Source organism: Dermacentor silvarum, chromosome 7 (genome assembly GCF_013339745.2).
Source record: "Dermacentor silvarum isolate Dsil-2018 chromosome 7, BIME_Dsil_1.4, whole genome shotgun sequence".
In the NCBI taxonomy this organism is placed as follows: domain Eukaryota; kingdom Metazoa; phylum Arthropoda; class Arachnida; order Ixodida; family Ixodidae; genus Dermacentor; species Dermacentor silvarum.
In genome coordinates, this window is record NC_051160.1 from 165,137,186 (window position 1) to 165,150,606 (window position 13,421).

At 47.5% G+C, this 13,421-nt stretch overlaps 1 protein-coding gene across 1 annotated transcript in view; it reads right to left on the minus strand.

Annotated features, from left to right (window-relative positions):
* Positions 1-13,421, minus strand: part of LOC119458664 (1-phosphatidylinositol 4,5-bisphosphate phosphodiesterase-like) — a 134,629-nt gene that overhangs the window by 61,801 nt on the left and 59,407 nt on the right. Inside the window, exons 14-16 of the mRNA XM_049671340.1 lie at positions 9,385-9,464; positions 3,351-3,435; positions 1,065-1,155 (exon numbers count right to left, since the gene is read on the minus strand). Coding sequence (XP_049527297.1) covers positions 1,065-1,155; positions 3,351-3,435; positions 9,385-9,464 — 256 coding nt within the window. The remainder of the gene's footprint in view (positions 1-1,064; positions 1,156-3,350; positions 3,436-9,384; positions 9,465-13,421) is intronic.

The window sequence follows — 13,421 nt, forward strand, 5'->3', positions numbered from 1 at the left end:
AGAAACTCCATGTATGCACGCGAGAGAAATTCTAAGCTATTATTACTCTTTATTAGTAGTATTCTGAAACAACATACAGTGGTAAATCCATTCTTTCATATAAAAGAAATGCTAACAAGACTGCTCGTATTTAAACAATAGCTCATTCTGTTCTCGTCGCTCTTGCTTATTCTGTAGTAGTAAACGTCTGTGGCATGTCTTTCATGGTATATATCAAATAGTGCAATGAAATGTTCATATATTAAAAGTTATTTGAAACTGCGCAAATTTTGGTGTGTGTTACGTTCAGCATTTTATGTATTTTTATTGTGTATTTCTATATGTATATGGTTGTGCATGCGTGTATCCTTAGTGTATATATGTGTATATGTGTATGAATATATGCTTAAGTATAATATGTATTTGAGTGAATACCCGCATGCTGTTGGCTGCTGCATGCAGTGTGGAGGGATGAGGTCCAGTCAGGCGACATCAAGTCACCTTTAACTTCATTCCTTGACCGAAGGGTTTCAGCTCATTTCAGTGATCATGCACTGTACGCTACATTGCACCTTTTTAATCTTCTGTCAAAATAAACTATCCGATCCTTATTACTGTAACGCATATCAAGTTAAGACAGTGTGTGCAAAATATAACACCGTTCGTGAAACAAATATCCCCATCGTGTTTCACCTATTTTGTTTCACGAAAATGTTTGCGAGAGTGTAGATGGTAACACTGCAGCAAGTGACCTTTGTCCCCCGTAGTCTCACACTCGCTTTAGCTACTCTATTACTGCACTTCTCAAGGAACTATGCTTTATGAAAAGAACAATCAAACGTCCACCACAAATAAATGAATGTCTGAGCTCACAGCCAACCGAACACAGCCTGCCAAAAATTAAACCAAGGCCAAGTCTTGTACAGCCACAGGACCACAATAAATGAAGTGGACTTCTGTCCCCACTTTTAACTGCTCTTTCTTTTAAAGAAGGAAATTTTTGTTTTATCTAGGCCACATCATCAGGCGTTCAGTGGCCATCCCATTAGAAAGTTCCAACTATGGTAAAAAAAAAAAAAACTCACGCTTTTCGTCTTCTGGCTTGAGTCGCTTGTTCTTTATGAGAATCTTCCTCTTGAGGTCGTTGGGACTTGGAAGCGGTACTGCTGGCTCCAACTGCAAGTACCAAAGCTCACTACTACAAGGTGACCCTGAAATTCCCCTGGGCCTTCACACCTAGTTCTCGTCAGCACTTGAATGCCCTCTGTTCAAGGGGACTTCCATTCTTTCGAATATGTACCTTTTTCCTTGGACTGCTTGTGTGAAGCATTTTACAAGTGGGTAAATTACCCCATCTGCGGAAATAATATTTCCGCAAACAACAATAAACTGCCCAATCAAAAGTCGCCAAATGACAAGGGTTACAATTTTTCCTGCAACTGTCACTTTGCCGTCACTTGGCAACTGCCAGTGATCATGTATTGTATAAAGTGTAAAGTAGCACATGACAAAATGAGCAATGTGTGTGGCCAACTTCAGAGGGCTTGGCATATAAACACATGAATGACAGTTTAAAGGTGTCTACTGAAAGGAAATAAGGTGTTATTCTTTCTTTCTGTTCCTCAATTTTTTTTTCACCACACTAAATTTATACCCGTGTCACACGGGTGTTTGGAAGGCCTTCCAACCGATAGTCCGTTGACTTAATTAAGGTCAAGTTCGAGCTGCCAGACAAGCGGTTTCGAAGGCCACCGAGTCAATAGTCTATAGAGTCAACGGAGCACCCTCCAACTTTCATCGAAACCCTGATGGCCTTTGAACAACGGCAGCCGCATCGAACGACGCAAACGTTGCCACAGTTTCGCTACTCAACAGCTTAAAAACTAAACATACACGTATAACAATGTATAAACAATTTATTAAAATGTTTAAACAAAAATAAAATAAATTTTTTGTGCTTTTAAGTGGATTTAATATTATTTCACTTTTGGCGACATGAAAACAAAAATAAAGGTCTGCAGCGCCACACATTTTTTGCGAGAAACACCTGAACCACTCAACGGCCTTTCAAAACTGCCATGTAGCAGCAGCACAGCTACTTTGATCGATAAAGTTGTGGCATTTCGAAGGCCATCGACTGGAAGGCGTTCCAAGTGTGCCCGTGTGACACAGGTATTATTCACTCTCCATTGTAGTCTTTCAATAGTTTTGTTGAGCAGAAAGACAATTCCAGCTCGCTTACCCGATCACCTTGTGCGTTTCACTAGTGTTGGTGCACTGTGTTCAGAATTATCCTACTGTATCTCTCAGTGGATATACGTTTAGCTGCTTCTAAATGCGGCCAGCTGTACGCCCCAATGAAGAAGCGCATGCATTGTAACTAATGGCTTCTTTCAGGGCATCTGTTACAGATGGTTCAACTGTTGGAAAGCACTTGTTTTCCACCCTCTCGCATTTACCCCTTGTGTTTGTGCTGGAACAGGTGTGCTGTGGGTCTCACATGTTCTCCCGTTGTAACTTTTCCAGGTTGCTGACTTTCTTTTGCTTCTTCAGCTTTTTGCATTCAATTACGTGACACATCTTGGTCTCATGCATATAAATAAAAATGAAACTCTAGCACTCTGAAAACTGCAGTATGAAACTCAGGGGGTATAAAAACATTTGTCAGAGATTTGATTCAGAGTGGTAGTTTGAAGCTGACCCAACTGGCATTCGTTCGGGCATGGCAAATGGTGCAGATGATGGAGCTCAAGATACGCAACCAGAACAGTGCATCTCTGCAGTTTGTAGTACATCTCTTGTCCCGTCGTCTGCATCATTGGCCATGTCGGTACATAACAGGCCGGGCAGATGCCCCAGTTCTTGTTTAACTCGGAGTGTCGAATGTTCCTGCAATGTTACAAAAATGGCCCCTAGATTCTACAAACCGCTTTCTGTACCCGTGAGGTGTGCGCATCAGGGTGTGATACACTGGCTCGGTCCATTCCTGCAATCACTGTGGTTGCCAAATATGAGCGCAACACTCCTGCTCATTTTTTTATAAGCAACACGCTCCTGATGAAATGAAATCTTTATCAAATAATCATAATTATCTACAAAGAAAATTTTATACACAACTAGCTAGCTAGCCTTATTGCTATGTGACGTCAGCAAATTTTGTTCTGTGTCGTGTTTACAAACAAACTTCAGTATCAGATGAAAATATAAGTGTGTCGAACCTTCACATAGCTAAACATGTCATACTTTTATGTGCGAGCAGCGTGTAGTACAGCTTCTACAAGTTGAAAATTGTGCATCATTACTTTACCTAGCTGGCTGCCTAAACTGAAGGAGCTGAGTGTACATTTAGGAACGACAAGTGGTGAACATACCGGATAACTTGGCAGTGGTTCAGTAATCAGCAGGTCACCAAAAATCTCCAGGCAATACTTGGCAAGTTTATACTGCTGCTTCTTGCTACAGAGAGAGAAACAGAGAAGCATTATTTAGCCTTTACATTGGTGCAGGAACTGTAAAAAAGAAATGCACAGTTGATAACCCTAGCTTGTTTAAGTCACAACACCAGCATTAAATCATTAAACATTTGCACTGATAATCAACATATTACTTACAACAGATCACAACTTCACAATGGAAAGAAAAACGTGTTTTGTTTATACAAAGATTTATTTAAGTGAAAGACATAAAGATATGAAATTATCACTTTACCTCAACAGCATTGAGGGATGTTTATAATGATAAGGGGATTTATTAACAGAAAGTGACAGGCGAAAAACCAACGCAGCTCCAAGGGAACAACGGTCTCGGCGCCAACAGCTCGTGATCTGAGTTCGCGTTATACATCGATGATAACGCCCCTCTACTGCTTGCTTCCTGTTCTTCTTCTTCATAACAATAACCCCGGCGGCGAAGGGGAGCCACCCTGGTGACTCAAGGCGATGAAATGATGAGAGGGTCGTGATGCGGCTTGAGGCGGCTGACGTGAACCGTGTCACGACCAAGACGGCGCTTGTCCAAGGAGGGGTTAACTGGCTCAATGACATAAGTGACGGGAGACCGGTATTCAATGACGCGGTATGGCCCGTGGTACTTAGCAGCAAACTTGGGAGTGAGGCCAGGAGAGTTGAATGGTTGTCTAAGCCAGACGAGGGATCCAATGGAAAAACTCTGCACATGCTGATCGTTGTCGCGGCGATCTTTCTGGAGGGCTTGGCTGTCAGACGTGAACGAGCGGGCCAGCTGACGACACTTTTCTGCATGCTGTGCGACGTCAGAAATCGGACGGAATTCGGAGGATTCAGGGCGGTACGGTAATATTGTGTCAAGTGTAGAGGACGGTTCACGGCCATATAAAAGAAACAATGGTGAAAAGCCTGTCGTAGACTGTGTCGCGGTGTTATATGCGTAAGTCACGAAGGGGAGAACGACGTCCCAATTGGAGTGGTCAGAACCGATGTACATCGAGAGCATATCTCCCAGCGTGCGGTTGAAACGTTCCGTGAGGCCATTGGTTTGAGGGTGGTAGGCAGTAGATGTGCGATGAACAATACGGCACGGGTGGAGAAGCTCTTGTATGACGTTGGACAAAAACACACAGCCTCTGTCGCTGAGCAGTTCCCGCGGTGCACCATGAAGGAAGCGACGTCACGAGCACCAGCCGCAGGGAGTGGAGCTGTTTCTGTGTATCGCGTAAGATGGTCGACTGCAACAATTATCCAGCGATTGCCAGCAACAGAGCACAGAAGCGGTCCATAAAGGTCGATCCCAATGCGTTCAAAAGGGCGGGCAGGACATGGTAAAGGCTGCAGCTGATCAGGTGTATGGTGAAACGTCTTCCATCATTGGCATGCCCCATACAATCGCGAGACACTCTTTTTCGGTGACGGAATAATTTGATTCCACATTGGTGAGGGCGCAGCTTGCATATGCCATGACATACTCAGGGAAGCCGGGCTTGCGCTGCGCGAGGACTGCACCAAGACCGATACCACTGGCGTCTGTATGTATTTCGGTTGGCGCAGCAGGGTCGTAATGGCGCAGCCTGAGTGGCGAAGTAAGTAGGCGGCGCAGTGTCGCAAAGGCGACGTCGCAGGCAGGTGTCCACTGAGAAAGGTCGTTGGGGCCGGCAAGGAGCTTCATAAGTGATGCTATAATTGACGTGAAATTGCGGACGAAGCGACGAAAATAGGAGGCCAAGCCGACAAAGCTTCGAAGCTCTTTGATAGTAGACGGCTTCGGAAATTTGGCAACAGCACGGAGTTTTTCCGGGTCAGGGAGAATTCCATCTTTGGAGACGACGTGGCCGAGGATGGTGAGATGTGTGGGAATTATGAAGGTTCATATTTTCCCGCGTCCTTACGCGCGCCACGGAAGTGAGGAGAGCAGACACTTTTTTCCCTCTTCCCGTTCGGGGAGCCAAACGGCTTTTCGTGCGGTGGCGCGATCCTCTTGGAAACCGGTTGCAAACGCAGCGGTGACGTGTACGCGGAGCCCCGCGCTCATTGGACCGAGCCCAGAACGAGGCAGGGCGGTCGCGTTCGGCGCAACCGGCGCACGCCGGAGAAATGGGAGAAGACTGCGAGCCGCGACGAAGGACGGAGCTCAGGTAACCATCTCGTTCCCCTCCTTTGTTGCACCCTACCTTGTTTGACCACTATCAACCCCGACAAACGTCGAGGTCGACTCTATAGCCTGCTTCCACGCGAATTCCCATGGAGCAATAAACCCTTTTTATACTTGTTACACTATCGTGTGTTGTCGTGTTTCTGCCTGTCCTTGTACCGCCAAACCCTGGTAGTACAAGGCAAGCACAAGGGAGTTGGCCGTCAAGCCTAAGCCTTACGACAAAGGCGGCTTGAGAGAACCCGGAGACTACAGACGGTGAGCCCCGAAGTGACATTTCTTCAGGTTGAGTTGAAGGCGTGCGTTTGTAAGGCAGCGGAGAATTGTGCGTAACCGAGCGAGATGTGAGGCAAAATCCAGGGAGAACACAACGACGTCATCGAGATAGCAAAGGCATACCTTCCATTTCAGACCGCGTAAAAGTCCGTCCATCATCCGCTCGAAAGTTGCGGGTGCATTGCGAAGCCCGAAAGGCATCCCTGTAAATTCATACAGGCCATCCGGTGTGACAAACGCCGTCTTTGGACGATCACACTCCGCCATAAGGACTTGCCAATATCCCGATCGCAAGTCGAGGGAAGAAAAGAATTCGGCACCTTGAAGGCAATCGAGGACGTCGTCTATTCGAGGGAGAGGATAAACGTCTTTGCGAGTAATCTTGTTGAGGCGCCGGTAGTCCACACAGAATCTGATAGAGCCATCTTTCTTCTTGCCAAGTACAACAGGAGAGGACCAGGGGCTGCAAGAAGGCGTGATGACTCCGCGCTGAATCATCTCGTCCACTTGTTCTGTAATGACACGACGCTCCGCAGATGACACAAGGTAGGGGCGCTGTCGCAAAGGAGCGCGAGTCCCAGTGTCAATCGTGTGAACCACTGCATTAGTTTGGCCTAGTGACGCTTGCGGTAAATCAAATGAAGTGCGGAACTCGTGTAGAAGGGCAAGAAGCTTCGTCCATTCAGCCGGAGCGAAGTCGCTGTCGATGGAACAGTGAAAAGTATCTGAGGGTACGGCGTCGGACGCAAGGTGAGGTGTCAGGGCGTTCAGCTGATGGTTTGTCTCAGGCTCGGAGGGATCGAGGGGCACGATAAGATTCACGTTAACAGGCTGGATGTGGCCAAGCGTTTCATTATGGTACAAAGTCAGAGAGCCTGAGTTGGGATTGCAAACGAGTAGTCCGGGATTATCCTGTGGAAGCGCGAGGATGGCAAATGGCAGTGACGTATTGTGGCGGCGATCAAATATGTCAGATGGCGTGAACAGAACGGTGGCATCGGGAAGGGCGGCACAGGAAACGGGAACAATGACGGCGCTGTGAGGTGGCAGGTCAGTATCGGCGGTGACGAAAAGCTTGCTATCACCAGGAGTGGGCACATGGGCGGAAGGCATCTCGCAAAATACAGAGAGCTCTACCTGAGCACGAGCGCAGTCGATAACGGCGTGATTACGCGACAAAAAATCCCACCCAAGGATCACATCATAAGAACACGAAGCCAGCACAAGAAACTCAACGCTGTAGATTGCGTCTTGTGTGAGCACCCTGGCCGTACATGCTGCAACGGGTTGAATATGTTGTGCACTCCTGAAGGTGGCGTCGTCACTTTACGGATGGAGCAGCAAAACTTCTGGCTCATTACGGAAATAGCGGCACCAGTGTCCACAAGCGCGAAAGTTCGTACACCATCAACAAACACGTCAATAACATTGGCCGGGGACAAGCGAGGACTTAGACAGGTGGACGACGGCGCAGCTCGTGCCTCAGAAGCTGCGGCAGTCAGTTTTCTGCCTCAAGAGCACTTGACCGGCGACGCATAGGCGAAAGAGAATGGTGTCACGGTGAGGGGTGACCGATGAGAAACGAAAGGTTGGACATCGGAAGTCGGCTGACGATCGCGGGCGTATGCTTCAGGTTCTCGTTCTGGCTTCAGGTTCTCGTTCTGGCGTGCGATGAGGAGGTCGGAAGGAGTAAGCCGAATATCTCGGCGCACTCGGGGTCGCCGCGAAACGCCGGCGACAGAAGCGGGCAACATGACCCGGAATTCCGCAAGCGTAGCAGATCGGTCGATTGTCTGCAGTGCGCCAAGGATTTGCGCACTGCGACTGTACCCCGAAAAGCGGCATCAGGGGCGGTTGAACTGGTGGTTGAGGGGTCGATACTGACAGAGGACGTGGCTTCATGACTGCATCCGCATACGTCAGTGGGGCGGCGACAGGAGTCGGTTGGCAGGCAGACGGCAAAGCCTCGATGACCTGCTCCTGTATCACCTGTCGAATGTTAGGAGTCAGGTAGTGCGTAGGCGCTGGCGTGGCCGGGAAGAACGAAAGCTGTCGAGCAACTTCCTCGCGCACGAGCTCCTTGATCTGGGCCAGGAGCGCAATGTGGTCGCTGCCGATGGTCAATGTGGCAAGGGAATCGTCTGTTGACATCTGCCACCGAGCTAAGACGCGTTGCTTACGTAGTTCGTCGAAGCTCTGGCACAGGCTAACGAGTTCAGACACTGTGCGCGGGTCCTTCGCCAGCAACATCTGAAAGGCGTCGTTGTCTATGCCTTTCATGATGTGCTTGATCCTGTCTTGCTCAGTCATGGAAGGATTCACGCGCTTGCACAAGTCAATGATGTCTTCGATATAGCTCGTGAAGTTTTCGCCCTGCTGCTGCGCCCGCCCGCGTAGACGCTGTTCAGCGCGAAGCTTGCGCACTGCGGGGCAACCGAACACTTCCGCGAAGCTCGTCTTGAAAGTAGTCCAAGTGGCGAAGTCCGACTCACGGTTGCGAAACCAGAGGTTCGCGACATCTGTTAGGTAGAACAGGACGTTGCGAAGTTTCGTAGGGTTGTCCCACTTGTTGTGCGCGCTCACCCTTTCAAACGACGACAGCCAATCTTCTACGTCATGTTCATCGGTGCCGCTAAAGAAAACAGGATCGCGTTGGCGCAGCACGCTTGACACGATGACCGACGGAGATTGGGCCGCGCCTTGCTGGGTAGCGTCATCAGGCATTGTCGGAGTGGCGTTGGGCAACGGGCGGCTTTGGAGCTCCTGGTCTGAGGAGGGTACCCCGCACCTCCACCACTTTGATAAGGGGATTTATTAACAGAAAGCGACAGGCGAAAAACCAACGCAGCTCCAAGAGAACAACGGTCTCGGTGCCAACAGTTCGTGATCTTAGTTCGCGTTCTACATCGATGATAATGCCCCTCTACTGCTTGCTTCCTGTTCTTCTTATTCATTACAATAAGAATAAAGTGCAAAAAAGACATAGTCATGCTCTGATTCAATTGGCTCAATTTGGTTTCCAGAAGATATGAGCACATGCATGAAAGTTCACCCCAATAGTTCCATGCGAAAGTCCCATTTAAAGTAACGCTACACATTTCTGAAAAAATATTTTGCCACTTGGCCTGGCACATGTCAACTAAACAACGATAAAGTGACAGAATGGGACATGACCCTGTAATGCAACACTTTGCTTCCCCCTTTGCTTTGACATGATTTACCTGACAATGTCCATTGACAATGTGCAACCTCTTTTTTCTTGTTGCCATTGTGATGTACAATTAAATTCAGAAGCAAGCTGAGGAACATGAACTCTGAACAGTAATCATTCACATCACAGTGGCACAAATGAGTGATAGATATTGGTTTTTCTTAGTTTTTTTAGCATTGCCTTTTCTTCACTAACGCATCTAGAGGGGGGCTTTTTAATGAACATGAACTGAGTCTCTAAACAGTTAACCCGCTTTGCGCGGGAATGCAAAGCACTACGCAAGCATGTAGACTTACCAGCAGTGGTTTTCAAATGAAAGAATCACAGGATAATCGGAAGTGACAAATGCACAGTCCCTGATGGCATAGATGACATCCTGCAATGGAGAGAACTGACTGTGTTGCAAGCCTTGGGAAGACAGGTGGGGTTCCCCAAGGCAGAAAGTTTAGTCCCACCTCTGCCCTAGACAAAAGTGTGGATAGAAGCACGAAAAGAGCACAAAACACCCAGGTATACATCCGTCCACTATTATGGAAGAACGAAACGATTCACAGAGAAACACAAGAAATGCGAGGATTTCCTCAATGTATTCCATATAAGAATAAAATTCATTTCCCCCTACAAAGAACACAGTGTTGGAGGATTCAGTTTTAAAGAGACACGAAAGTAAAATTCAATTTTCAATCTATGCTTCTGTAGACTGCAATGAGTAGGCCACTAATGCACCATTTCGCTGGAGTTCATTATTTATTTATAAAATGCAGAAAGAGAGAACACAGCTGGTGACTCCACAGGCATTGATGTGAGCTGCGGCAGGCCAGGAGTCAATAACACTTGGCTGGTGCGAATATTCTAAATTTTCGAATATTTGATCGAATATTATGTTATTCGATATTTGCTTCAGCCCAAATTCCAGTATTCAAAGTTTTCAAAGCATTCATTCAAAATGAACGAATACATGTATTTTCTTGCGTATAAGCCGCACCACCAATTATAACACCATGGAAATAAATAAAAAAACATTTGTGCATGTGACCCGCAACAATAACTGCATACAATGCCCGAATCTTTGCAATAACAGTCTCTATTCGCGGATGCATGAATCATCCACATCGTACCTCTGGTCAGCTGCTCTGTTCTCAACCTCTTCAACGACACTGACAATGGAGAACACAGCATAGCAGTCTGCGCTGCCACGAGAAATTGGGGTGCGGCCACGCGCTGATGTTACTGTGAATTTTTTTATTTATGCGTCTGTGCACTTGTAGAACGAAAATGGTTAAGCTCGTGTGCAGACAAAGACCATCAAGCTGAGCTTGTGCAATCAAGCATAAACTACTAGTGTCGAGCAGTCAAGATACAGTTAAACCTGCTTATAACGAACCTCCATATAATGAATTCCTGGATATAACAAAGTTATTCTATTTCCCGCCGTTACTCCATAGAAGCACATGTACTTGAGACCTCTACGTAACGAAGTGGCAGCGGGAGACCTCCTCGAAATAACGAATTTTCCCTGCCGACAACCTAGAGATTTCGCCCAAAATTTTGTCATTTTTGCGCGACCAGCAACCAGAAGCACCTTCTCTGCTGCGACGGAATGCGAAGCGACGGCGGCGCGCTTGGCGTGCTCGAATTCACGTCGACTGCGAGGTGAGAGCGAGCGCACGTGTGCGGACGTGCGAGCATGCGCGAGCTGGGCCTGCATCCCTCGACCCGGTGAGGGATGCAGACCGTATTTACTCGAATCTAACGCGCTTTTTTTCCCGATAAAACGGGTCCAAAAATTGCCTGCGCATTAGAATCGAGTGCGACCCTAAATTTGCGCTACCATATCGCCATCGGCATTTCAATATGGCTGCCTCCTACGCACTTCGAGTCTAGATCCCGTAGCTTCGACCATGTGCTGTAGTACGTGTGCTTAGGCATTAGTCTACGAATTTAGTTAAACAGCGAATGTTTACAAGTTTATACGGCTGATAAAACTACTATCCTTACTTCGTATAGCTGTCTGCTAATTTGCTGTAGCAATCAATGCTTCGCCTTTCGGGTGAAACTGGGACTTTTTTGTTCATCGCAACTTTAGTGTATTGGGAGTAAATCTTGAGTGATAGTTGTATTTCTGTATGAAAGCATGAGGTGCATGGTACAGTAAAGGATTTTTTTCCCTCTCTTTTGGTCACGGAAAACGGGTGCGCATTACAATCGAGGGCGCGTTAGAATCCAGTAAATACAGTAAGCGTTTCTTTTTCGAATTTTTGTGTCGAACCTGCATATAACGAAATCCTCTTTATAACGAAGTGTTTCGAGAATTTGTCAATTTCGGTATATCCAGGTTTCGGTATATCCAGACTCTCACGCGTCTCCTGTAATCCGGCTTCTCTGCGTGGCTAAGCGCCAGCAGCGGTCGTAGTGGTTGCGGCGCATTGCGAGAGATGGCGCGTGTGTCGTGATGCTAACGCCACCGAACGGCGGGGTGACTTGGAAGAAAAAGGTCGAAGGCGCTTCCTCTTTGGCTTGGTATTGGCGACCAACACGCACGCGCACGAACACTTCACGCGTGCGCTGGCCCGCTTCGCGGGACCGTCTCGCGAGGCTAAGAGCAGGACACCAGTATGGACGAACACGTGAACGACTAGGCGATGGTGTCATAGCATGGGGCAAACCATAGCCTCCTTGATAACTCTGTGCCTGTCAAACGGCGCTCGATCGGCCGTCGCTTTTCCTTATCCCTCTTGGTCGTTTCCACCGAGAGATGGCGCCACCGACGTAGACTAGCTCATGACTCCTGCCGTGTGCTCGCGTCTCCGTCTCTCCATTACCTCTGCTGGGATCGCAAGTCGGGTGCATTGTTTTTGTCGGTTTTTCTCGTGCAGTACGGTCAAACCTAGCAACGTTAGTGTGGTCCACGCATTTTAAACCTTCTTGCGTGATCGTGGACCTGAGCTTAACGCTGAGCGACCGTGAATGCTAGATGCTTTTCATGTGCGATCACGTTAATAAAAAAAAAAACATTCGAAGAGGCCACGCTGGTTCACAGACATCATGTGCGGGTAATGCACCATGAACTTCTTCACGTGGATACATGTAACTTCGAGCAACGCATATAGTGACAGAAGCGCCCTCGGGATTTTGTATGTCTGAACTGTATGCAACTCGGGATTTTGTATGTCTGAGCTGCATGCATCGTTCAACAAAGCGTTTGCAATAAAATATTTGCTCGCATCTTGCTTATTCAAGGCATGAGGCGCTTTTTCTAGGTCCTTAAATATTTGTTTCTATATTTTTTCCTGGTCGCCAAGGCACACGGACGTGGTAGAAAGTGCAAAGGTTTCTGGGTATAAATATTCACGTCGGTCACAACGCTCATCTGATTAAAAAGAACTTGGGGAAAACTTGTCTGAAAGTCGTAAAAATAGTATGCTACTAACGTGTGCCGAGGCCCGAAGGACGGCTCACTATAAGAATGAATGAAGGAAGAAGATTATAAGGACGGCTCACTATAGAGCAGCGTCGGAAGCAGTTTTCGACAAGATATAGCTGTAAGAACGCTTGCCGACTTACATATTTTCTGCACTTTACCACGGTAACTAAGGGCGTATTAACTACAATAAACAAACTTGCGTTTTTCTTTTTTTTTTTTTTTTTTGCTACGTGCGACGCGCAATCTGCTTCGACGCTACAGTTGCTGCAAGCACGCTCGCACTTTCACAGACTGTATTCGTGACACTACTATGGTTCTCTACAGCATTATAAACAAAGATCTGATCACCCAGCTGGATCATTGTTCCACCATCGCAGCAATTAAAACAGTCGGCATCGCGCCCGCCGCACAGACGGGAGACGCTGTGGCACTCTACGTCGGTGGCGCCCTCAGCGAAAAGGGCGGCGGCAGTTTGCAACTCTGCCGACGGCACCTCCCTATTGTTGTCTCGGCGTCTTGACAGGCACAGTTTATCGAGGAGGCTATGGGCAAACATATTCGCTCGCTATCGGGTCGCGGTGAGTCGGACTTCGTTGATTTGTGGCGCGCCCATGTGAATGTTAGTAATTCGGCTAGTGTGTATTAGTGTATGCAAGGTGCAATAAATGCCCTTTTGATTGTTTGCACTACTGTGTTGTCGTTCCTTTGTCCCAAGAGCATGTGTGAGACCCCACATCCCGGTTGTTGTCAAAGTAGCGACGCATTAAGCCCAAGGCTTTACAAAGCTGCCTGTCGCACGTTGAGGGACACAACCTGGTGGACCGTGGTGTTGAGGTGTCGCACATTGGTTCCCTCTTAGTTCGCATCGCACGAATTGAAATTATTTGTTCGACTCAAGAAAGTAAGCTT